The sequence below is a fragment of the Chiroxiphia lanceolata genome, chromosome 12 (genome assembly GCF_009829145.1).
Source record: "Chiroxiphia lanceolata isolate bChiLan1 chromosome 12, bChiLan1.pri, whole genome shotgun sequence".
NCBI classification, from domain to species: Eukaryota; Metazoa; Chordata; class Aves; order Passeriformes; family Pipridae; genus Chiroxiphia; species Chiroxiphia lanceolata.
This window is the reverse complement of record NC_045648.1, coordinates 6,284,942-6,310,622: the sequence shown is the minus strand read 5'-3', so window position 1 is coordinate 6,310,622 and position 25,681 is coordinate 6,284,942. Positions and strand designations below refer to the sequence as shown.

The window sequence follows — 25,681 nt, the reverse complement described above, 5'->3', positions numbered from 1 at the left end:
GTTATGCTCATCATCTAAACTTTCCAAAGTCTGCACTAGAACTCAGATGGAGAGTTGGTAGAAAATGAAAACTAGAGTTTATAGTTGGGAATTTTTTTTGTCCTTGATTTTAATTGTTAACACATATTTGTGCTAAGCCTGTTTTCCCTTTTCTGATCATACTCCTCAAACACTTAAGCAGTCAAGCTTTACTGGCTCATGTTTGCAGCAAATAAATTTCAAGGATGGACAGGTAAATGCCTTTGGAAAACGAGCTTTAAATGTGCATAAGGAAGTAATCATGTTAGAATTTCAAATATCTGAGTTTAAAAATTAAATTATTAATTTCATTGTCTATACTAAAAATGTAATTTCACAACTACATTTGAAATCCAAATATTCTGAAGATTTGGCTTAAAAGCTATGAAATATTCTGACTCTTTTCGTAACAATTCTGTGGCATATTGAAAAATGGGAGAACAGTGTCTTTATTTTGAAACACAAGATTGGGTATGACTCTCTTAATCATGCCAATGCTTTTTTTTTTAACAGACTCTTGATAAAACAATGACAGAACACTCCTGTAACTCTTCAGACCGTGTTTACAGCCAAGATGGTGAGATAAAGAACACTGCTTGCAGCTTCTACCTTTTAAAGTGATTTTAAAGCCTACCACTGTTACTAATCCTTGCATGTTTCCAGTCCTGAAGTTTTCAAGCAGCAAATTTCATCAGTGCAGAGCAGTTAACGTGTGTAAGTCAGGTCACAGCACCTGCCTTCTCATGCTGTACCCACCAGCACTGCAATCCCTGGGAAGGTGCACTTTAGTTTCTTGTTTGCTTTCAGAGCTGATTTCAGTCATGAGCAAAGTTGCATCATTCTTTTTCGAGTGAGGAGACATGTAATACCTCGTTAACACTTTTATCAATTCCTGTGTCTAAGCAGGTACAGGCAAAATAGTCAGTGTTTTTTCTACCATGTCCCTGTCCTCTTATAAAAGTTTTTCAAGCCAAGCAGAACAGTTTGTTACCTAAAAGCTGACCTTGAAAAAACACATCACTGCATACAAGTAGCAAGGTTTAAAAAAGGGGAGCGTGAAGAAACAGATTTGTTGTTCCAAGAACAATGATTTACATTAAGAAGCAATTAAACATATTATTCCAATCACCCCTATTCTTTAAGTTTGAAACAGTCTGGAGTTTAAAAGTCTTGGAAGATATCATCAAAATAAGGACTACTGTGTCTTTCTGACTTTTCTTACACATCTAAGGCTGCCATTTAAGGCAGTAACTGTGTGTTAGATGTTGACCAAATACAGCATATATACCTTGACTGAGATGATCTCTTTCTTACAGTTAAGATGGCAACAAGGGATAATTTGAAGATGATCTGTAATAACAACAAAGAACTTCAAGTTTCAAACCTCCTTAAAAAAGTGGACTTGATATCCCCTCCAAAAAAATGTGTGTACATTCCTTAGTCAAGTTAATATAAAGTGTGATAATCAATCCTCTCACCAAACAATAGTTGCTGTTCTGTCATTTTTCTTATTCTACACAGGAACTCATGCAAAACTGAAACAGCAACGCGGATCGGTTGTTAAGGAGCTTGTAGATCTAAAATTTGAGCTCAGGCCACAAGATCACATGTACAGGAGCAGAACTGATTCTTTGATGCATTGTGACCAACAAGTTAAAAATTTGCTTAGGAGAGATCATTAAATCCCACAGAATACATTGAATCCTTTTTTGACTTCCATTTAGTCATTATACTTTTTATTAATAACTTATTTTTCTTTGAAAACAGGAATAAAAAGAGCTGAATCTTGGTTAAAGTAGCTTCATTTTGAATAAACTGAAAAAAACACTGAAGTTTGGCTTAGACTGAAAGATTTTTTCTTTACCATATGTTTGACACTGATAAGAATTTGTTTCTAATTACTCATGGTAATAAATCTTTTTCTTGCTGCACACAAGGTTTCAGATTCTGAACATGAGCCCCATAAAAGTGCCAGCAAGCCCTCCATATTAACATAATCTCAGTTTCCAGTGTTAAATCCTAGGAACAAAAAGGGCATATGTAAAAGTTCTCTCTATGTGTGTAGATGTGTTTGCAATTATTCATTACTGGCTGGAGCAAAACTCTGGATTTGAATTCCAGTTCCAGGCTCCTAGCAGAATGAACAGCATGAGTTCATTGCTAGAGCTCAGTTTTATCCTTGCTGCTGCTGAGTTTGTTGCTTGTCTTGTGACAGGAGCAAAAAGCTTTGGCTGGGATCAATACACCATAATCATCTCCACCAGTCCCACAGGGAAGGTGGCTCCATGCTTAGAAGGCAAATTTGTATCTACCTGTGCAGTTACTGTGATTTTAATAGTGAATTACCGAGGAAGGAAACAGAAGGAGAAAAAAGAAGCCCAGCTTGTTTGTTTGTTTGACCAACATGCTAACACGTTACATACAAAAACTCAAAATAGAGCTCTACATGATTTGGGACAGAGACAATTTTGAACACAAAGTTTGCAGGAAGTTAAATGCCTCCCACAAATAGCTCACTGTGCTCAAAGGGTGTTTGATGTCCTGTTTGCATAGCCTCTGTTGAAGCAATCTAAACTATTCTGTTTGATTTAGGGCCTGATTTCTCCTGAAAAGTGAGAGATTTGGTTGAAGAAAAGCTTGGTGACACTGCACATCTCTCAGTCTTGCTTAGACTCCTGTTTTCCACTTCAAAAGGCAGATACAATACTTAACTCTTTTGTCCAATGTTTGCCTTCCCACTATATTTGTGTCTCTAGAGATTTGTGTGCTACCCTTGCACCCTGCGTATCACGGAGAACAAGCCGCTTCACCAACCTTTTGGTATCCTCTGGTACAGAGGACACGCTGGGGCAAGCAGGGAAGGGATGGGCCCTGTGAAATCAGTGTGCCTTTGTATGTTGTCCCTAAGGGATAATAACATTGGGGCTGGGGGAGGAGGGAAAAAGGGTTCTAGAAGAAAATAGAATACCAGAAAGTGAGGTTATGTGCCTCTATCTGGAATTCCAGCCACGACGCAATCTCAGAAAATAGTTCCCAAATTAGTAATGGAAACATTACGTTGTCTCGTTAGTATCAGACGTGTGGTTCATAAAACATGGCTGAAGTATTTGGTCTAATGATACACAAAGGAAGAAAGTGTGTCATCTGAAAGAGAAGGAGTGAACTGCATGGAGGAAATTGCAGTGTAGAAATGCTGAATTTAGAAGAAAAAGAATGGGGTAACTGCAGAAGCAGTAGGAGTGACAATTTTGTTCCACTGTTGCATTAGGAAGAAGGACACAGACTGTTACTGGTAAGGAACAGCAAAGCTGTGTGAGGAGAACCATGGCTCTAGAGAGAGAGTACACTTGTGTTCACCTCCATACGACTTGCTTGGAGCCAAAAAACAGAGGAGGTCATGGATACTCCTGTAAGGTTTTCTGGAGCTGCTTTAGGCTTTGGTGCACGAGGAAGCAAAAGAGCATCACTGAATACATTTAACTTCCAGTAATTTTTTGGTTACATGTAGCAGCAATGGAGTAAGGCACTTCCAAAAACATTTCTGTCTCTAAATGTACACGGATATTTTTTAAAAAGAACAGTCTCTTATGCTAGACAGTCTGGTATAGTTAGAGAAAATCAGATAACAGTCTGAGCACACAGGTTAGGTCTTGTTTGGTTATAATCTTAAACTCTCCTGACTGGAATCACACTACTCTTACAAAGTGCAATTATGTCTAGAATGCCTGATCTCTTTTCCCTCTTTCATGTGCTTATTGCAAGTGATCACACTCTATATATTTTTATAGAAATATACTTCTGTTCTGTGGAGAAACAATAGAAAGGCTGGAAATTTTACATGGAATTCCAAATCTTGGTCCGTGCTATGAAGTTGTACCTTGCAGGGTCAGCTGAAAATGCTGACATCAGTAGAAGTGCTGTTGCTGCACCCTGCTTTTATCTAGTTCCTGCCTTCCCCCTTGTTTTCACTGTTGGTGGTTTTCCAAGGAGGACAACATCTGGATTCTGTCCATGCGAGCACCTTTACATACAGTTACGTGTGAGCACTTCCACTGAGAGCAAGAGGATTGGCTTTTGCAGGAATCTGAATAGCAATGAAGTTGCAGAGCAGGCCTCCCGCTCTCCATAGTCTCTGTAGACCAAAACTTCAATTCTTTTTCTTGTGAGGGGAAAAAAAAGGCCTTTTGCCCTTTTTCAGTGAGAAGCTGCATCTGCTGTTTTGTTCCACCACTGATTTCTTGGCAGGAGGCTCCCATGCTGTGGTACCTTTATGTGGGCCTCCACCATCTCGCCTTTGAAGATGGTAACACCTTATCCCACTGTCTACAAGCAGTAGATATCCCCTGCTATCCTATACACGAGGTCAGCTTTTCTCTGTATTTTGAAAGGAAATACATTTCTCGGCTCAAAGTCATAGTGATTGATTCTGTTCAGCTGACCACCTCCTTGAGGCTTTTCCAGGACCCAGCTGAGGAGAGAGCTGCTAAAAGTCTGACTGTGTGATTTCAAGAGCCAGACTGGCTCCTGAGACCTTCCATAATCACTTGAAGCATTGTGGGTTTAATTCCGCCATAACTACTGACATTGTTAGTATGAAAAAGGAAGAATGGGAAAATTTCTGGTTTTAATGGAGCAAATTGGGCAAATGAAAGAAGGTAAAGGCATATGTATAATTTAAAGTGACTGCTGAAGTACATAAATAATAATTCTAGTCATGTTTGCTGGGTGTGCTTCTCGCACAGGAACACCATAGCTGGAGTTGGGGACAGCACTGATGGCGGTGACCAAGAATGGGGGGGATGCCCTTCCATCCTGCTGATATCTGAAGTGGTTTCCATGGCTGTAGTCAAAATAGGAGACAGTGTCCTGGTGAGGTTGGCAGCCAGACAGTTTCTATGGTGTTGACTAAAAAAAGCAGGACACCCAGTTTTATTTGGGTGCCTGCGCTGTTCCTGAGCGAGGGCTGGGAGTGATGTGGCAGAGGGGCGGGTGTGGGGTTGTTGTGGCTCCGTCCCTCAGGAGCTGAGGGTGCACAACACAGGGTGTGTACCCGGATCAGAGTAGAGGGGTTTGTGGCCCTGCTTTCTGTGGTGAGCCTGGAGGGTGAGCTGCCCCTGGGCCAGGCCATGTCAAGGGCTGATGAGAACAGAGTGAATGGCAGCACGCGGGGCCGCGACATGCGGGGCGCCAGCAGCCACCTCAGGGGGGGTGAACCCTGCTGTGTATCAGTGCAGGCAGGCGAGGGTATGAAGAGATGTCTGGAGAAGGGTCTGTCAGAGAAGGCGGCGCTCGGACCGAGCAGGGTCAGGGCTGGGCTGGGGCGGGCGGAGGTGGGCTCGGCCCAGCCAGGTGGGACTGGGAGGGGGCGGTGGCGACTCCCGCCCCGCCTCCCCCTGAGGGCGGTGGCTGCGGTCGCGCGCGGGGAGGCGGCGGCAGCCAATGCGGAGCGGCCGAGGCGGGAAACGCGGGCCAATAGGAGGCCGCGGCCGCGGCGCGCGCGCGCAGCCGAGGGCGGGGCGAAGCGGAGCGGCGCGCGGGGAGGGGCGGGGCGCGCGCGGGGGGCCGCCCCTTCCCCGCCGCAGTGAGGAGCGAGCGGGCGGCCATGTTGTGCGGGGGGAGGGGAGGAAGGAGTTGAGAGGAGACGGCGGAGGCTCCCTCACACACACGGCACAAGATGGCCGGGGAGCAGCCGCGGCTCCCGCACGGCTCCCGGGCGCGCTCCCCGCCGCTCGCTCCGGGGACACCCGGCCGGCGCCCCGGGTGCCGCGCTCGAGGGCCAAGTTGGGCCCGGCACTCTGGGGGCTCCGGAGCTGCGGAGGGCGGCGAGTGGGGCTGCCGAGAGGAGCTGCGACGGGCAGGCAGCAATGGCGCCGAGGCTGCGGAGCGCTGCTCGCGCCGCTCCCTCGCCGGGCGGGCGCGGGGCCGCCCTTGGCCGCGGGCAGGGCGAGCAGGGAAGCAGCGCCCCGTCCTTGGGGCCCCCGGTGCCGGCCAGCGGGCTGCTCTTCGCCGGGTAAGTGCCGGAGTCTCCGCGCTCCTCATTGTCCTTTGTCCTTGGGAGGAAAAAAAAATGTCCTTGGAGCGGGAGGGGGAGGGGGAGCTGCCTCTCCCTGCCCCCTCCTCGCCCCCCCGCCGCTCGGTGAGGGGACCCACGGGGACTCTCGGGGACCCCCACCCGTGTCCTGCCCGCGCGGGGCTGAGGGGGAGCGGCGGGACCGGGGGAGCCCCGGTGCCCCTCGGCGGCTGCGGCGCTGCCGTCCCTGCCCTGCAGCACCCGCGGGGCTCCGCACGCCCCGGCCCCGATGCAGCACCGAGGGGACAGCGGCGGCTTTTGGGTCCCCGGTGCGGCACCGGACACAGGGGGGGCTGCAGAGCGGCTCCCCCAGCGCGGCGGACGAGGGGGGCATCTGCAAACCAGCCTGGAACTCCAATGCAGCAGAGGAGGGAGGGGGGAGAGGTGAAGGCTGTACGACATCATCACTTAAATGTTTAGCCCCGTGTCGGTGTAAAGAGCGTTTGTTGCCGTCGCTGCTCGGATGGGAATATGTTTTCGTAGTTTGTGAGAACAAAGACGCCATGTCCTTTTCTCTTAAAAATAAAACTTGATGTGGTGGTTTTGTTTTTTTTTTGGTGGGGTGTTGGCTTTTAACTCTTTGTAAACCAGTAAGGAAAAAAAACAGGCTGCGGATGAGACAGATTAGTACTTTGCTGAAACAATAGAGAAGAATTTACTTCACTTGAAAAACAGCAGTTCAGGTGCAGAACTTTAAAGAAAACTCTTAAGAATTACGTGCAATTTGATTTTGCAATTAAAACGGGAATGCAGAAACTTAGAAGCTTGAAAAAAACAAAGCTCGGTCATGCCAAGTCTACAGTTTAAAGTTGGCAAAATACTACGGTTGTGATTTAGACGACGCTACGAGAAGAAAAGGTAGTTACTTAAATATGAATTACACGATAAGGAAACGGATGAGTTTGTATGTTACATGGAAAGCTTTTAAAAACGTTTCTTGAGTGTCAGGTTTGTTTTTTGTGTTCAGTTTATGCGTTTTTCAGAGACCTCACAGTCATTCTCTTTACGAAGCGTTTTTTATCGTCTTTTCGGTGCATAATAATTTTAGAAGTTTTTAGTATTGCAAGACTTTCTAAAAATGCAAGTTTAAATGGAATGCCTGACGTTTGTTATGCGTTGGCTCTCATTCAGCAATTCCCAATTTAAGGGCAAAATTGTAATTCTGAATGTATAAAAAGTCGCTGTGGTAGAGCAAGAGGTAAATATTAAGAACTTTAGTTTTAATTGGAGGCTGTGTATAGCCATATTTGTTGGATTTCTATGGTGTACACTTGAGCAAGGTTATAAAACTCCGCGCAGGTTTTAAACATTGCAGTTGGAGGTAAATCTACATTTTTCGCTACTTCCTCTGCAAATGTGGATCCGTCATTGCAACAATACAAGTTTGCCCTTTTTTGGAAATAGAAATACAGGTTTTAGCAGCCGCTGGACTTCTTCACCTTTATGCAAAGTGTTCAGTGTCTTTATTTTAGATTTAGATTGTGGTGGTTTTATAACCCCAGCAACAGTTCTGCAGTATAGAACAGGTTCTGGCATACACACTTTGCCCTAAAGAAAGTTCTAGCTTTAGGTGGGTGTCTGTTGGATTTCTCTTTTCTTAAATATGCTAGGGGATTTTTTTTTTAAATAGCTTTGACTGGTTTCTTTTAGCAACTGAAAATAAAATAGCAATAATTGTCTCAGAAAATAAATTCCTAATTCGTAATGTGTTTTGTTGAACAGTTCTGCTTTTTTATATTTAAGGTGTAGGAATTAGAATTTATATTTGGATACCTTTTAATTTAGCAATGAACATTTTTTAAAACTGTGTCTTTACCGAATGATTCCAGACTTCTTAAGTATGAAGTAGTGGTGATGATAAATATAACTGCTGTAAAATAAAATAACATTTTAGCCTTAACAAAAGGCAGGAAAAGTTGACTAGAGGTAGTGCAAATATAGTGTTCCTTGTGTTAAAGACCATGGTTTGGGATCTGATTAAAGGTTAAAGAAGCTGAAGGCTTTAAAACTGTATTCTGAAGGGCAAAAAAGATGCGTTTTTTGGGGAGATCAAGCAAGTCAGGTCTTAAAATTCAGAGAAGCTGATGACAGAAGCCATTTTGAAATAACTTTGCTATCACTAAAGGTTTTATTTAATTTTGCATAGCCTACTTCTAAAGACCTCAATGTGTAAAAAAGTACAAGGGGTGAGAGGTTTTGGGTGATAAGTTACTCAATAAAAAATCTTAAATTTGCATTTGATCTCTAAGTCTTTCAAAATTAAAGTAATGGAAGACAGAAGAGCAGATCGCAGTTATTCATGAAAAACACAGATCATGTGTATTGTATGTCAGTCACTCTCATCTCCACTGTGTTTTTCTTCAGCCAAGAATGTCCTTTTATTTTTAGAGTTGAGTTCTAAAGATACAGTTACTGCTATCATAAGTTTTTCTTGACTTAATAATTACCTAAAGATCAATACACTTCAGGCATGTGACTTGTTCTGCTTTTCTAAAGCAAAATGCTGAAAATTTCCATACTTTTTTTTTTTTTCAGGTAGAATGCCATGAACAATATCTTATTTTTTGACTGGCTTCAGAGGAATCGTTCATGACTTATTTTGTCAGGTAAGAGTGGCTCTAACTTGTGGTAGTATGTTCATTTCCTTATTTTTTTAATCTTGAAATTTGTCTTTTTGCTACTGTGCAGATGGGAAGAAAAAAAAATCTGATTTTTTACATGGAGGAGATACGTTTTGTAAATTATCTGGACTTTTAGAAAGCTGCCTTTTTTTTTTTTTTTTGCAGGTACAGGTAGACTGTCTTCAAATAATGTCATGTTTATTTGCTACTTCTTTATAAATTTTAGTTTACCAAGGCTATTTGTTAAGTGGATTGTTATTTGTATAATCTCTGTATATACATATATATGCCTTGTATTTCCTTGGAAAAGGACAGTATTTTCATATAAATCCATTTCATTAAGTGTCCTGTTTCACCAGTGAGAACCTGCATTAAACTTTGATTGTATTTTGTACTTAATGAGTTTGCAGCATTAATGGTTGGGGATATTGTAGAACTCATATTTGACAGCAGTAACAGCAGTACCACAAGACTTCAAGTACTTGTAGAGGAGATTTTTGGGGCCTGTTTCTTGTTTTTGGGAACAGAAAGGCTAATGCTTGACAAGGATAGAATATAGTTATACTGTAGGTAACACTTTTATTAATTGAAAGACACCGTACGTGTTTGCAGAAAGTTTGTCAGTCAAGAACATCAGGACTATAGGTAAGATCTGTGTGTACCTTGTTTGCAGACAAACTTGGTTTTGTTTTTTCTTTTTTTTTCTTTAAAGGCTCTCACTGGATATTGTTCTTCCAAAGATTCAGATGACTGGTTGGGTAAAAGACCTTGAGCAAAATTCTGTACTGTTCGTGCCAGGTATGTTATACTGTGTTGTGGCTTTTTGTTTGTTTTGTGTCTTTTTTAAAAAAAATTATGCTGGAAATAATTTTTTTTCAAAATAAACATTAAACGTTTAAGCTCCAGTGTTTTACCTTGTTGAATTTATTTTCCTTCAAGCTCAGTGCATTTGAAAACTGTTAGTAAGTACTGACTACAGCACTGTTCGTGTCTCCTGCACCTTCGAAGATTTTTATGGTCACTGACATACGACTTTAACATCCTGCAGTGACCCTGTGGACACGTAGTAAAGCCAACTGTCTCTAAGAATTGCCCATCTCCTAAGGACATTGTCTAACCACCACTTCAGAAATGTTTTTCCTTAGTTGAAGGTATTCGTTTATTAGCTAGGGACACTCATAAGCTTTTCCTTTCCAATAAATTTTTTATACAATAAACTTAGAAATTCTCCTTTTGGTGTAAATTTGACTCTAAAAACCTAAAGCATTACGAGGTATCTTGCTCTCTTCCTTGCAGTATAAACAAATCAACTTTCTAATATTTATAATTTGCTTTTACACTTTAAAATTCTGCATTTAGAGTCAGAGTAACACGTTTCCTTTGAGTCAGGTTTTCCCCACTGTGTAATTAAAAGTTGGAGAGCTTGTTTGCCTCTCTGAACTGGTTCCTTTTCGCAGCTTCCCATGCTCAGGTTCCTCAGGTGCGTACTCAGGACCTCAAGTAGAAGGTGTCTTTGTGAAGACACCTGTATCAGGAATCCCAAAAATACTCTTGAGATAATTGGCTTTTTAAAATTACATAATTGATCATGATAATTAAAGAATACAGTTGTGAACTCCTACCTGAGTGCAGCTGTTTTCTTTGGCTTGGATGAAGCCTTCAGCCTGTTCATGTAAAAATCATGGGCCAATTTTGCAAAGCTTTATAAAAGATCTCTCCAGGTTGTACTAAACCTTATCTGCAAGGCGAGTCACTGCTGATGTGCAAGGCGAATTCAAATAATAATTACAGATAATGGACATGTCCATCATCATGGATGTCCTGCAGCAAACACGGCTAATGTGCAAATGGTGTGTCAGTATTTCTAGAACTTTGTTGTGTAGCTGTCTGATGGGATCTGTGAGAACTAGAGTTTGTGTTTAGAAGTGATCACATACCTTAAGAACAACAGAGCATATCTGAAATCCCATGTGAATTTTCAGTTTAGAGGGTCAAAGTCACAGATATTGCACAGTCTGTTACAATAAAGGTAAGACCAGTCTGATGATAATGAGGGGACGGAGCCTGTCAGACCCAAGACTTGTGTTCCTAATGTTATATCCTGAAATGTCTAAAGGTGCAACTTTTAACTGACCTGCTTTTCAAAAAATAGCAAAATTAAATATTAAAATTAAAACCCACAGTGTCAGGAGCAGATCTTGACTGACCTGCATGTTCCATGATAAATACGAAACTGAGCACTTCAGTCTTAATCAGATCTTCAATCTGCACCTTTCCTATGTTTGTCCTGATGCTGTTTGTGCTGAATAGGTATTTCAATAAAGGCAGTTTTACTTGTCCCATGTTACTTTCTGAGCTCTTTGGTGCTACCTTTTCTTGTAAGAGCAATATCTTTATCTAGCACATGGCAGCTTGATCTCTACGTTAGGTAGACCTCAGTAGGTTAAGATGCACACTACTGAGACTTGAAGGAAGTTTTATCTTTATGGCTGCCCTGCAGCTGCTCCTGAGGGTCAAGGGAGTCAGGGGAGCCTCTGTGGTTGAGTCCCAATAACCTTTTCGGTAGAGGAAGCTGTTCCTCTGGGGATATGAAGCCATGTTAAGTATTCTTATAGAATTGCTTCTTGTTTGACATCTTATATGGAAGAGCATTGGTGTGGTGATATACATAATCTTTGCCAGAAGACTAATTAATTCCAAGAGAGAATCTGATATCAGGTAATAGCTTTTGGGTGTCTGACCTCACTTTTGCTGTAAAAGGAGATACACTGTCCTGATGGTTGGAGCCAGCACTGCCAGTCTTGGTGTGAAGGAGCCATGGATTCAGGGTGTGTTCTGTGTGCCGGAGGCTGTACTGTACTTACAGCATCTGTAATTTTAAAATAAATATAAGCCACAGCTCTTAGACTACCTAAAAAAAGTAATTTCATATTTATTTTTAGACAGAGGTGGAATTTTTTAATCACATGGGCTACAACAATTACTGCAAGTAGTCTGATTAAAGACTTTGATGTTTATTAAATATAGGAAATATAGATGTTAACCTGAAAAGTTAATTCTTTTTCAACCCAGACTTGTATTTCAAGCTCTATGATTTGTGGCTCTGGGCATAAACTCCAGCTTTGTGATTAATTCTGTAGTTTGGTAACGATTGTTTTTTGGATGTTAACATGGAAAACTCAAAAATACAGTGGTATGTTTTGTAATAGTGGAAAAAATAACTTGTGTGAATGAAATTAATGTGTTATCAACATCTTGGTGGTGGTTTTACAAAACTCCTTGTTTGGTTCACCGTGTCACTTGCAAGTAGAGAAGTGTCACTACTGCTGAGTGGTACCATTCGGGCAAACTTAGATTGTTTTTGCAAAATGGTGCTGAGGTCAAAACACAACTCGGTTGAGTCTTTGTCATTAGAAGAAGCTGCTCTGTGGTGACAGAAGGTCATATTAAATATCCTCATTAAAGTTTCTGTGAAACTACCGTAGCTGTGTGTTCAGTCTATACTAAAGACAACAGGAACCAATTTGAACTGCAGGTGATGAATGTGTAGCTGTGCTGTGAGTTATTAAAGACAGTTGAGAGCTGTAAATTGAAAATCTGCAATCTTTAACTGTACCTGTCTTCATATATCAGATTGTAGCTTTTAAGTGGCTTTCTTTGACGGCAATGTACATAAAGGGCAGAAGGAGGATTTAAAGGGCCTAAATGAATGTATTTGCCTGGTTCATTTTCATGCTTTGAATGACTGGTGGAGGCGTCTTGGATGATCAGAGTTCAGCCAGCCATGTTGTGTTTCTTCTAAAATGGTGGATGGGCACTTTGCAGAAGTTCTGTGCTTCCATTTCATAGAGCAGCTGCTGGAGCACATTTAAATACATGTTTTAAACTTTAAATGTACATTCCATTGTATATTCTACATGGTTATGCCAGTTTACTAATATAATTTTTTGTCATTTCCCCTTTTTTAAAGGGACCTTTTTCCGTAATAATTTCAAATAATTAGATCAACAAAGTAATGACCAATTCTGTTCATCACAGCTTTCTTTCTGTGGCATCTGAGTAAATGCCACAAGGAAGGGAAGAATTTAAAGGATTGCACAGTGTGCTGTCACTGGATAGGGTCATTACTTTTTATGATGTTTGAGGCTATGTTTTAATATAAGTAGATTCTGAGAGGATCGGAAGAGAAGCAGTTTGCTCATACATGTCAGGAGGATAACTTTTATGGCTAATTTCACACGGTCCAAATTTACAGTAAAAAGGAAGTTCATGAGTTGTTTCATGAGTTTTAGGTCTTAGTTTAATCTTAATAACCTTTGTTTTAAGATGTCTGTGATTAAAGTTTTATTGATGTAGATTGCCAATAAGCATTTTCAAAGTCAGGGTTTCACATTCGGACCTTGCCCATACAGGGATAATTTTGAGATACAGAGTAGATAAGTGGTTCCCTATAAATGTGTTACATTATTGCCCTTCATCCAGCTGATACTACCTCTCAGTAGAAAGGGTATTTTATTTTATCTTGTGAAGGGCAAGTCAGTTTGCTAAAGTTCATTTCTGCTTGATGCCTGCCTGAATAAAAAGGTTTTTTGTGGTAATTTCTCAAGGGATTTGTGTACAGGACTGGGCCTGAATTTCTTGGGTGTTTTGCACAGGTTCTTTGATAAACATTCCCTAGTGATACTTCAAAGTTTTTTATAAATGTCTTTTTTAGCATATGCTGTGATCTGTAATGCTTGGGGTTTTTTTTCATTTGGGGTTAGGACTTGTTATACTCATAGGTTAATGCTTGGTCCTTAGGATTTTTTTTATTATTTTAATTTTAATTCAAGTGTTTTTAATATCCCATTTTCCCTACAGATGTGTGGAGGAATTGATTTGCTCACTGTAAGCAAAATAGCTGCTCTTGGTTGAAGTACTGGTAAGTTGTTATTCCTAATAACATTTACTTTTTAGCTTTTTAAAAAAAACCCAATCAACCAGACGATGGCTATAATGTTTAACTGGCTGAAGCTTTTGGTTGAATACATTCTGAAGGTCGTTTGTGCGTGGCCGTGTGCACAGGTGGTGTTTCAGAAAGATCCTGGGATCGTTCCTGCCCGGGCTCTAGGAATGGGCAATACTTGGATAGTGCTCTCCCCCTGTCTCACTGCAGAACAGCCTTCAATCTGGCTGGAGTTCTTTGCTCTCCTGTGACTTGACTCCATGTTTCGTTGAGAGCTTTTCTATTGTAGGTTTGCTGGTTCAGAAGGGTTGGTGCACAGATGAGTCTCTAGAGAGGCACTACACGATTTGGGTAACAAATGGTGTGGAAAGTACAGCAGGAAGAACTTGCCTCACATGCATCTTGTTTTGTCCTTACGCGTCTGTCAGGATCAGTGAGAGTCTTTGAGCAGACAGTAACTGTCTCCTGTTCTACAGTGTTCTGTTGCTGTTTTTCATCACGAAGGTCTGGCTTTGCACAAAATGATATGTAATGCCAGTACAGTTTCTGTTTGTTTGGTTTGTTTTTTTTTTTTTAAATTAAACTGCTAGCTGATAGACTTCAAATCATTCCTCATATAGTCAAAACACAAAATTGGCAGACTTGAGTAGAAAAATTAATTCAGTTCTATACTGGATGAATATGGGAACAGAATCTTTTCCAGTTTCCTTAACTAAAAGGAATTTGGTCTTGACCTTTTGTTGTCCTTGGCACATTTTGTGACTTCTTGGGAGTTGCCTGTGGACAGACACAGGTCCTTTGTCTTTCTGGCTGCTTAAAAATTCAAAACGCCTCGATTCTGCATTTTAATTAGGGCATCCATTGCATTTTGTGTACATGGATTAACTTTTTTTGTGTGAAGCTATATTCCTGTAGCACTATGCTTTGGAATATATGAATTTCTTTAAAAGAAGCAGTTTCTTAGAGCCAGTTTTTTCAGTCTGACACAATACATGATTGAGCAAGGCCTTCCTTAGGCTGTACACAGCTTGGGAAAATGTTCCGAGATGCAGATCCTCTTATTTTAGTGGACAGATGACAGTGATTTTTAGCTGTCCCATGGCTGTGTTAGCAGAGCCCTCCAGCAACCACTGCCATCTACGTGGCCTCAGGTGCTGAACAACAGCTGCTCCAAAGTCCTGTGCTTTCTTCTCATCCACTCCCATGATGTGGAGACTGATGTAGAGCTCTAGTAGAAGGAAAGAGGAGTATGAAGGGGTAGGGTGCAAACCTTGCTAGGCCATGTTAGTGTGGCCTTGTGCTGCTTCTGGGTCTGTTGTATTTTGGACCAGTTTTATCACTAGGTTCAGTCCTGAAGCAAAAAAGTGGAATTCATGAATTGGAGGAATTCAGTTTTTAATGCATGTACCTGAGCTTAGTTTTGATGCTTTTTGGCAAGTATTTAATATCTTCTACTCCTGGGCTCTGTAAGTTTTATTGCTTTGTTCCTTCAGAAGTCTTAAACTGTTTTTCCCACTGCAGGTATGTGTAGAACAGCATATTTCTTACCATGTGTCTCTTTCCAGCTATTCCTCAAAACTCTTCCTATGCTATCCACTGACGCCTTTCTAGCCCCCAGTCATCTGCTAGAATCTCTAAAACATGTGACTCATGTTCCATTTTTATATTAATCTTCATATGACTCCTAAATCTTTCTATGTGCATTTTTGTTTGTTTTCTCATTGGGTTGTAAATTAGCTGTTGTCACATCTGGTTTCTTGAGTAGGACTTTGGCCTTTCAGTTACACACCGAGTAATTCTTCCATCCTTTTCTGGTTTATAATCCTTACCTAAAGGAAGGGGGTGAATGTGAAAGCCTTAATTTCCTTCAGGAAACAGTTGTCTACAAATGAAGTTGCTTCAAAAACCAATTGCAAAAGCATTCAAATTTGTGGCTCTTAAAAGATCTAGTGTTGCCCTCTCTGGTTAGCACAGATAATGTTTAGTTGAAGCACTGATTTTTATTTTCAATTTTTTTAAGAGAAGAGGGAAAATACTTGAAAACACCGGGAGCTTTACTGAAGTTGACATACTTTGCTTAATGCAGTAAAGTTTATTATTTCAAAATAACACCCAGAAAAGAGTGCATCTGTGAATAAAGTCACATCTTACCGGGAATTACTCTCTAAATCTGAGAAACCTGGCAAACAGCCTTAGCTAAAAATACCCAAACCTACATGACTTGTGCTTTTACTACTGTGCTTACAGAACATCTAATGATGGTAAAAGCAGAATTAGGGCTGTCCAGAGCACTTACGTTCTATGCAATCTCTAACAGTAACTCATGATGGACTTTGCTGTCCATAAAGGACACATCTGCTCTTTCCTCCAGTGTAAAAGTTACCAGGGATGTGTCTTTGAGAATAAAACCTTGCTTTAATGAACTTTGAAACGTAGACCTTGAGGTTTGGTTTGTTCACAACCTCATTCTGTCCATTCAGCTCCTTCTGTTGGAGTGAATTCTGTTTCCAGGGGAGGTCACCTCAGTTTTTAAGTGGAAGCCTCAGATTTCACTCTGGAAAACTTGGTAAATGTATTGGTGTCTTATGCATGGATGTTGTATGTGTTGGATTTCAGTCTCACACCTGAGGAACAGAAGGTTTCAATAGACCTCAAGTGGCTGATGCCATGGGTTTGGCCATAAGGCATTGTCTTTTATTGCTGTGGTCTTTAATAGAGCAAGAGATAATTGCAACAAAAAAACTGAAGAGAAAAACTTTGTAAATTTTGTTTCACAACTGTTGCCTTATGAACCTATAGTCAAGGTTGGGAATGATTTCTCTTCCTTGGCAGGGAGTGTCAGTACTCTGTCATTATAACATGACTGCCCAGGTCTCTGATTTTATCATGACCAAAATACTGTGCTTGGAAACCAAACCAGGAACTGGTAGATAACAGCAGCTTGAAAAATGGGCTGATGCCTAATTGATGTTAGAGAAGGAATGAAAGACTCGTGACATCTAAGAAAAAAATTGGGCTTTTCAGTGTCTACCTCAGGTTAGGATCGCTGCCTATGTCTTACTGGACGAAGATGTTTTTATAACATCATTGAAACTTGTTAGTAAAATGTGCCTTAATTCATAAGTAAACAACCACTGTGAAATCTTTTAAGTGAAATGTAGATTTCCAAAGTGTAGAGGTTGCTATTAATATTTTGGCCATTCCTGTGGCATCTTTTTGATGTGTGAATAACTTTGAGAACAAGAACGTGTTTGTAATTATAACACATTATCAGATCTGTTTACTGCTAATTGTTTTACAAGGCTGAGAGAAGAGTTTAAGACAAAAGTTGTGGGGTTACGTGCAAAGTTTTTGGTAACAACCAATGTAGTTGAACCTGGTAGGGAAATTTGCCCTTAAATTGGTTTTGGCAGATCTCATGGGTGTCTAAGGCAGAGGCCAACCCAACTGGAAAGAACCTTTCAAGGGTGACTAATATGTAACTAAATTACCTTTTTGAGAGGTGGGGAAAGCTAATGTCAGTAATTAAATTTCCTTATGTTAAGCTTATTAAAAATAATATATAAATATTAAAATTATTTTAATGGTCCTATTTATGAGGTTTTCACTGCACTCATGTTAGTACTTCTGAGTGTTTGATTGTGACAATAATGGACAGCTTTGTGGTGGGGTTTTTTTTCCATGCTCTGATACCTTGGTCAAGGCATTAACATTAAAAATTATGCAAAATTTTAATTCATCTTCAAACACCGAAATAGATTTGAAATTACATTAATGAGAACAGTGGGGGAAAGAAAAAACCAAGCCCAAAACCAAAGCAACCCCAAAAACTGTTCATTTAATTTATTGTGGGGAAAAAAAAATCTTCCAAAATATTTAATACCTGTCTTGATTCAGGATGAGTTGAATGCTTGAAACAAAGCACTTCTGTAAATTTGAATGTTCAGTTTGAGAACGTGAAGATCCTGGGGTCGAATACTCTTAGAGCTACGCATGTTTCACAGTGCAAAGGGAATTACCAGATCCCATATTCCACTTCTGTGTGCTGTAGTTTGCCATTGTATTTTAAACAAGGAAGTCTATAGAGCAACAGAAAACAGGACACATGTGAAAGTCAGACTGGGGCTTGTTGCACTGGTTTCAGTGCTCTTTGCTTCACTGTAACTGGTAATTTTGAGATGAGACTGGGGAAACTGGGATGCCAAGGCAGAGACCACTAGATGGCCCCACTGTTTTTTGCTGGGCAGTGGGTAATTTCTGCATCACTTGTCAGAATCAGCCCATGGTTATCAGGGAACAGGGTAGTGGTGAATTTGGCTTTCAGACTAAAATGAGGTTAAACTTACACATATTCAAAAGAATAGATTGATGTTGGAGTGCAGACACTCAAAATCGTGAAGACATTTTGAAACCATTTTTGCATGTCAGTTCTACGGTCAGCATTGGTTTCAAAATGATGTTCTTAACAATTAGTAACTTCCCGTTCTTGAGTTTTGCATGTGAGGAGGAGGAGGAGGGTTTTTCTTAAAGTAAATTGAACTTGTATTTCTTGGAAGATGGAAAGATGGGGATATTGGGTTTGTATTTGCCCTTGTGGATGTCATTTGCTGGGTTTGGTTTCTCATTCATCTGTGAGCTTGGTTGCTGTTCTGTGACAAGTAAAGTTGGAATATGGATGAGGAGCCTTGCTAAAGGCAGCTGGTGTAACTTGTTACCATTTTCATCTGATTTCTGATATGTCCTTTCCCACCAGTAACTAAACCAGTCATTCCATTTGTTTGTAAGTGCATTTGCTGTTGCGCTGTACGTCTTTCCTGAGCTGGAAAACTGGGTTGAGATGGTGGAATGTCTTCTCTCCGGTCACCATCTGTCTATAAGAAACCAGTTTTTATGCCTGTTACATTGTTTTTGATGGATCTGTGTCTTTGAAGAAAGGAGTGTGGACAGTAGTTACAAATTTTGGCTTACATTTTACTAAGCAATGTCAGCTTCAGGAGATGGGTCAGTGCAATGAAGATGGTTGCAAGAGCAAATATCTTGGATTTCCCACCATTGGTGTCTCTAGTGGTTTAACACTGAAGAAATTTCAAATGGAATTTATGGAGCATGCAAAGCTTCTTGAACTTCTAATTGTTTCTCCCTTTTTTATAGTTTTGGTTAAATTTTATATTTTTGACTCTTTAACTGATGGTTTGATATTGTTCCTGATAAAAGCAGATATTATGGAATATGTAGTATGGAATGAAGCATCAGCTATATGTTTGAACTATCTTGAAGGTACAGTAGTTGAATGTCTTAGTTTAAAGCTATGATGTGTATTCCAACAGCATTTTTCTTTTAATTTTCCATAAAGAATCCAATCAGATGAAGAGTGTCAAAAGGAGTCTACGAATGAGGCACCAAGATGGCAGTTCCACTGGTGATTGAGAGGTTGAGGAAATGGACTAATGCATGAGTGCTGTGATGTGTCTGTCCAAGAAAAGGATGTTAAAACGTGGACTCTCGTGTTATTAAGCCAGAGAAGATCTGGGTTGTGATCATCCTATCAAAATGGACTTTGCACTTGAATTAATCAGTGACTATCCAATGATGGATCTGTTTGAGGACTGGGTGGCAGAATTTTCCTTTCAGATTGTGTTTGCATAACAGGCAAATTAATTTGGTTGAAGATCTGTTGCTACCCCTTTGGAGAAAATGTAATTTTTAAACTGACTTTTAATAAAAGGTTTTGGTTTCTTTCACACTTTGTGTTTGTCCTTTCTGGCTGAATATTTTTATTATGTTGATATTGAAGTGGGTTACATTTTTGGTTGCTATTAAAGTGAGAAATACTTAAACTACTAAGTACTGAAGGCAAGGCAAAATTTTGTGCTATACTTGATTTCAAATGTGGTTTTCATTTGCAAATTATGCTCACTTTGCCATGACTTCCAATGAATTTTTATTCGCTGGCTTGTTCATTCAGGTGCTTAATATGAGGGGTTTTCAGTACTTGGCCTATTGTCAGGGCCCTGCTGCTGAACTTTGTTAGTTATTTTAAGATGGAATTGGTACAAATTGAAGGCTGGGAAAATATGACAATAAAGGAGTACTTGAATGTTTTGTGTAACTTTTTTAGGTATGTTCTTTGGTTGTGTATGTTTTGGTTGTGGGTACAGAAACTTTTCAACATATTTCCTTGACAACATACTTCCTAAACAATCTCTTTGGTCTTAAAATTGTTTTGTGCAAGTGTCCAACCTGCTTCCCTGCTCTTGCATGGAGCCTTAGCAGGGCAATACTGTACCATGTGTCTGGGGAGAAAGAATGGGGTTGTTTTTGATACTGCTACAGATGACATGTTAACCTTTGCAAATGAATTTCAAAAAACCCCAGTTTCCTTCCAGCTTTCTAGTGGATCAGATAGTTGAACTGTAGGCACTTTTCTCTATGTATTTGACCTGAAACTCACAGTTGTCTTTGTTTTGTGCTGGAGGGCCAAGATGACACGCCTGGTTCTGAGATAACCTTGGTGTTCTGTTTGAAAACCCAAACAAACCCTCCTTCACTGTGTTAGCCATTTACCTTGCTCAGACTTCTTTGCAAATACCCATTTTTGCCATGCTGAGTTGCTCATACCTGCCCCATCCAGCTGTTTTGATGGTACACACTTGCTCCAGATTGGTTTTGCTGTGTCTTGTTTTGTGGTGGAATTGGATACTGGAACCAACCTAAAGGGATCCCCATTCAGATGAGTGGATTTCCTTAGCGTTACCCAAAATTGCTTGGAATGGTCTTGCATTGTGGTTTTTTGGTTCTTGCAGTTGAGGTGCAAGGGGTCTTATGTAAATAATTGTGGAATTCTTTAAAATGGACTGTGGCAATGGAGTGTTCCTAATGAAACCCCTTGTGGAAAGAGGATGGGTGGTTGGAGGTGCAGATGGCAGGTGTGTGTGGAGGAGTTGAAGGACTATGTTGGTTCTACTGGTCGAAGCCAATGGTTTTGGATTGTTGGGATGCTGTGCCATGGATGTCCCCATAGAACCCCAGACTAGCCCATTACCCCTTTCCCCTCCAGTGGTCCCCCCAGTGTCTGATGGCTCTGTATTGTTGCGATGCTTATGAATATCCAAGATATCCTTGTGCTTCGAGGAGTTGGTTTTGCTCGTGGAAGACAAATGGTGGTTGGAATCAAGTGGTCGGGGTTGCTTGGATCACTTCCATTCCCTCAGTGGTACATCCTCTCAATTCCAGGAGGTCGTGTTGGAGATGTCCATTGATTTCCAGTTCTGCAGCTTGGCTATTGTGCAGCTTTAAAATTAATTTGTCATGTTAAAATCTGTTACAGACCATGAATGGGTTAAGAGAGTGCATTAAAAGTAAGCAGTTTAATGGGCTTGGACTGACTTGACTGCAGTGCCTTGGTGGAGCAGATGGAAATGGTGCCTGTTGCGTTTGAGTTGGTGGGGAAAACCACTAGGGAGGCGCTGTTGAGCTGGAGGGGAATATTGACCCTACTGGGCTGGATTGGGAGCGGGTGATGCTCCTGTCCCACGCTGCCAGTGCCAGTGTTGGGGGGTGAAGGGAAGAGCTGTTGTTTGGGGATTGTGCCACTGAACTGGGGGGATGCTCCCCCTTGGGTGGGGTGACCCCCAGGGTGGGCTGTTTGGTGCCTGCATGGCTGGGAGCTCCACTCTCATGCCTTCAAAATGGCTTGTAATAGCACCACTTCCTGTCCAGAGAGGAAGTAATTTTAGCCCAGGCACTGAAATATTTAGCAAATCTTTTAAACAAAAGGCACAAATTCCATTTCTTTCTGGTTTCCAAAGGGTGCCTGAGCCACATGGGGTTAAGATGCCCCATGATCTGGGGTAGTTGGAAAGAACCAGGGCTGTGGGGTAGCAGGCACCCTTTAGGTGGAGGCTCTCTCTTTTTTTGGTAGAAATGAAGGGGTGGGTCTATGGTACATCACCTGAGTTGTGGGGTAAATGTAGAGAGTGTCAATCAAAGGCAGAGCTCAGAGCTGGGAAGGAGCTCTAGATGGCGGCTGTGCCTTAGAGAGAGCGCGCTCAGCTCCGTGCCTTCCCCAACACTTTACGCAACTTTCCCTAACTTTCGGGCAGCCTCAGGGGGCCCCCACAGCCCCTTGCCTCTCCTAGGCACTAATCGGGGGCTGAGTGGACCTTTTTCGGGCAGAAAAGCAGCTTTTGAGGGCTCCTTTTTCGTGCCTTGCTGGAAAGAAGAAGCCGTGGAGAGAGCCCAGGTCGTTGTTTTTCCAGCTTAGAAGCCATGGCGTACCTCCATTTTTGTGCGCTCTCCTAATGAGCTTTTTCCCCCGGACATTTTTGTACTAATTATTGCTTCTTTTGCTTTATCGGCAGCATATTTTTGGGATTAGTATATATATATTTTTTTCGTTTTCTGAAATTTGTATTTTATCCGTATAATTTTAAGTATTTTGGATCTAATGTTTTTCCACTACCCGAAACTAATATCGACTTGGTCCTGGCGGCGGTGCACGGATCAGGTAGGTGAGCAATTAATAATAATAATTTTTAGATATCTGCCGTTTTGTGTACTTTGATTTTCGACCGATTTCTGCTGTATTGGGATGACGCAATAAGATACAGAGATTATTTGCATCCAGTGTTACTTTGGGAAAGTTTGCAGGATGCTCCTCTACTGTGTTTATTCTCGGATTTTTCTTGTAAAAATGATTATTTGTGTTAAATCTCCGTGTTGCCGTGTTGATCAGTATTGTGTATTGTTATAACAATATCATTGCAGCGTCAGGACTTTGTTCCTGATAATGAAAGCCAGTGAAACGAACTGGGACCTTACCTTTCTTTCAACTTTTGACAGTAAATACCTGGGCACAGGACTTCAAAGCAAACAGACACCCCTGACCCCCTCTTAATATTTTAAGAATAAAAAGATGATGAGAAATAAGGACAAAAGCCAAGGAGAGGAGGGTTCAGTCCACAGCAATGCATCGAGGTATGACCTATCAACTTTCTTTTTTTTTTTTTTTTGTAAAACCTGTGAATACCCTGTTTACTTTGACAGCCTTGGGTTACTGTCAGTGCTTAATAGAAAACATTTTACTGATTTTGCTTCCTTTTTAAGGAATGACCTTGAGATTGTTAGCATGCCACACCCTAATTTTTTTTGGTAGCAATTTCTGAAAGTTGTGTTGTGACTTAAGGGCCTATGTCCTAGGCAAAAGGTACTGTACCTTTATTCAGGGCAGCCCTTGCCTCTGTGGGATGTTTTTCCAGCTTTTGAATTTCAGTTTTTAGGTTTTTTGTGCTGTGAAAAATGACCTTGTCGGTTTAGCCATTGCTGCATTGCACCATTTTACATACAAGGCAAATTTTTCTTTGAAGAATCTCAGAAGTCTAAACTTTAACTGAGGGCCATACAGAAGCCTGGTGTAGTAGTAAATTATAGTAAATAGACACAAGAAAAAGTTACATGAATGAAAAAAAGCTCATTTTAAAATATAAACTGGAAAGTGCCTGTTTGTCTGATACCCCTTACTTCAAATTTTATTTGAGCTTGTAGAACTTTGATACTGTTGAGGTATTTTAGAGTATTTTTATACAATTTAACTAGACTTTGTCCCGCTGGTGATGGCATTTTGTTTCATAAAATATACACTGGGACTGTTAACAAGAGGTACCAAATGCTTTGCTTGTTTTGTTTAATGTATTTTTGCTCAGTCTTTTTATTTACTTTTGTCGAGTAATGAGATTCTTTACAGATTTTTATAAACTTAACCTTGATGTGGGAAAAGCATTGAAATACTGGAAATGTTTGTTTGCTGGGAATGCACAATTATCAAATCGCTCATTTTGTATTTAAAGGATCGGCTCTTTCAAAAATTAGAAATTATATGCATTTTTGTTTCTAGTTTGTAAATATTCTTGAGTTTTGCATTTTGTCAATTTTAATTGAATCATGGCCTGTTTCTTTTTCTCTGGTGTTGTCTTCAGTCATTTTTAACTAACATCAATAAAAAAGAATTCTGAACTGTCTGTTGTATCACATGTGCTCTATGTGATGTTCAGGTGTTTGAATAGTATTTCTGATGTCTTGATTTAACCTTCCTTATGCACACGAACTTGAAATACTGTGGGAATACATATATTATCAAATTACTTTAACCTTTTAGTATAAACTTGGATGGTATTCTGGGTGTATTAAAATTGCAGTCAAATTTTAAGTCCTAAAATGGATATGGGTAAGTCTGTTTAATTTGAAATTATTATTAACTGAATTAGCCTCAGAGACTGTTAAAGTATTATATGTAGCACCTATACAGAGCTTTCCAATAATGCAGTTTAAAAATACATCAGATTTTCAAGACTGTGCTTTCTTTACTGTAAATGCTGCACACAAAATACTGTGTGAAAATTCACACTTTGAAAACACGTATGATTCATCTTACCTAAGTTTTTATGCTTTTTTTAAAGTGCAGATTATCAGCAGTAACAGGCATAATTGTTCAGGAAATCGAAAGGTATTTTTTTGTGTTAGAAATATTATGCTGAATAGAAGCTGAAATGGGAGCCATGTAGTCCCACAGGAAGAAGACCTCTGGGGTTTTGTCCTTAGGCATATGGGATTTGCATAGTGTCTCAAGTGCTTTTGGGGTTTTCATTGAAAGGTTATTTATCATAATTGATCCGTTTACATGAAACACCTGTTGTGTGAGGTTATCCTTCTCCCCCTTGACATCTTTTTTTCTCAAGATAAACTTGCTGTGGGTAACACCAACTCACCTGAAGTGTGGGAACAATTGAACACAGGATATATGCAAGTGAACCCTGTCGAGCTTATTTCTGAGCTGTGAGTCAGCTGAATGTCATAAAATGGGCTTTACTTCCTGAGGTTGACCTGAAGTTGTAGGGGAAACGATTTCTAGGAAGTAAAGCCTCCACTTTGCTGTACTGTAACCCAGAAATGCACTGGTGTGTGCACTTCACGTGCTGCTGAGACAGATTGGCATCTGTGGAAGTTGGTGAAGTCCTGTCACTGAGTCCCTGGTGGGAGGCCTGGGTGGTGAGGAGGTGGATGTGGCAGATGACATTCACCTGGAGAAGCAAAACTGCAGGACTAGAGAAGGGTGTTAAAGTGGAAGAAAATAGAATTCCTGTACAGCACTGTAGTGTCCTAACTGAGGAGTATGTCTGGAATTGACTCCCACCTTTCCAGTCCTAAGGAAATGCAAGGTCCTGGCTGAACAAACAAATACCTGAGGATTGTCCCAAGGCAGATGATTGTTCTTGGGTGGGAGATGGTGTTAACTCTTTGCAGTTTGTAAGCTGAGGGGTGTACTCACTTCCTTTCCAGATGAACAGCAACAACCGCCCTTTGTGCACTGACAGTAAATCCAAACTTGGAGCTGAGGGATTTCATGCAACTTTCCTCACGTGGGGTAGAAGTTGCTGTGGGTCTGCTGCAGTTCCTGCTGACCATCACCTATGTGCCTGGGGCTTGCATTAAATAATTGAACACAATCTGATGTCTTTTCTAGTGTCTTGTGTGCTGTGTTTCTGAGAGGCAGGTCGTGTGAAAGTACATCCATGGACAGCCCTCACTGGAATTGCAGAGCCAGAGGCAGGCGGGAGTCTCCCTAAAGCTGAGTTTTGGAGTGGTTTTGGAGGGATAGCAAGTAACAGGCAGGGGATACATTGTGGTTTTCCTTTCCTTGGCCTGCATCTGTTTCAGTTACTCTCCCACCTCTGCAATATCCCATGTGGGACTGGTTTCTGCTGCAGAAGCCGCAGGGCTGGACAAGCCTTTGTGTCTATCCAGCTCTGAGCTGCTTTAGCATTAAACCATCTTGTTCTTTGGAAAAAAAAGGTCGTGGTGGGGTAGCTGTCAGCCCATTTTCTGAGCAGAGAGCTGGGGGTCTGAGGTCTGAAATGGCGTTTGTTTGCTCAGCAGCCGCCTCCCAGAGCAGGGCTGTGCAGCCTTCGCACAGCACAACACCCTGCCTGACGTGGCAGCCATTTTATGGAGATGCCTGTACATACGAAACAG

At 41.0% G+C, this 25,681-nt stretch overlaps 1 protein-coding gene across 9 annotated transcripts in view; it reads left to right on the top strand.

Moving 5' to 3' along the window:
* CHD2 (chromodomain helicase DNA binding protein 2) overlaps positions 1-25,681 on the top strand; it is a 91,395-nt gene that overhangs the window by 15,793 nt on the left and 49,921 nt on the right. For 4 of the 9 annotated variants that reach the window (XM_032700552.1, XM_032700549.1, XM_032700550.1 and 1 more), the window contains exons 2-6: positions 532-595; positions 8,624-8,694; positions 9,422-9,507; positions 13,570-13,630; positions 22,496-22,630. In XM_032700552.1, coding sequence (XP_032556443.1) covers positions 22,569-22,630 — 62 coding nt within the window. In that variant the 5' untranslated portion in view covers positions 532-595; positions 8,624-8,694; positions 9,422-9,507; positions 13,570-13,630; positions 22,496-22,568. Of the gene's footprint in view, positions 1-531; positions 596-5,605; positions 6,029-6,342; positions 6,575-6,627; positions 6,947-8,623; positions 8,695-9,421; positions 9,508-13,569; positions 13,631-20,588; positions 22,165-22,495; positions 22,631-25,681 lie in introns of those variants that run through there. The other 5 variants (XM_032700547.1, XM_032700548.1, XM_032700554.1 and 2 more) reach the window with 5 other exon arrangements.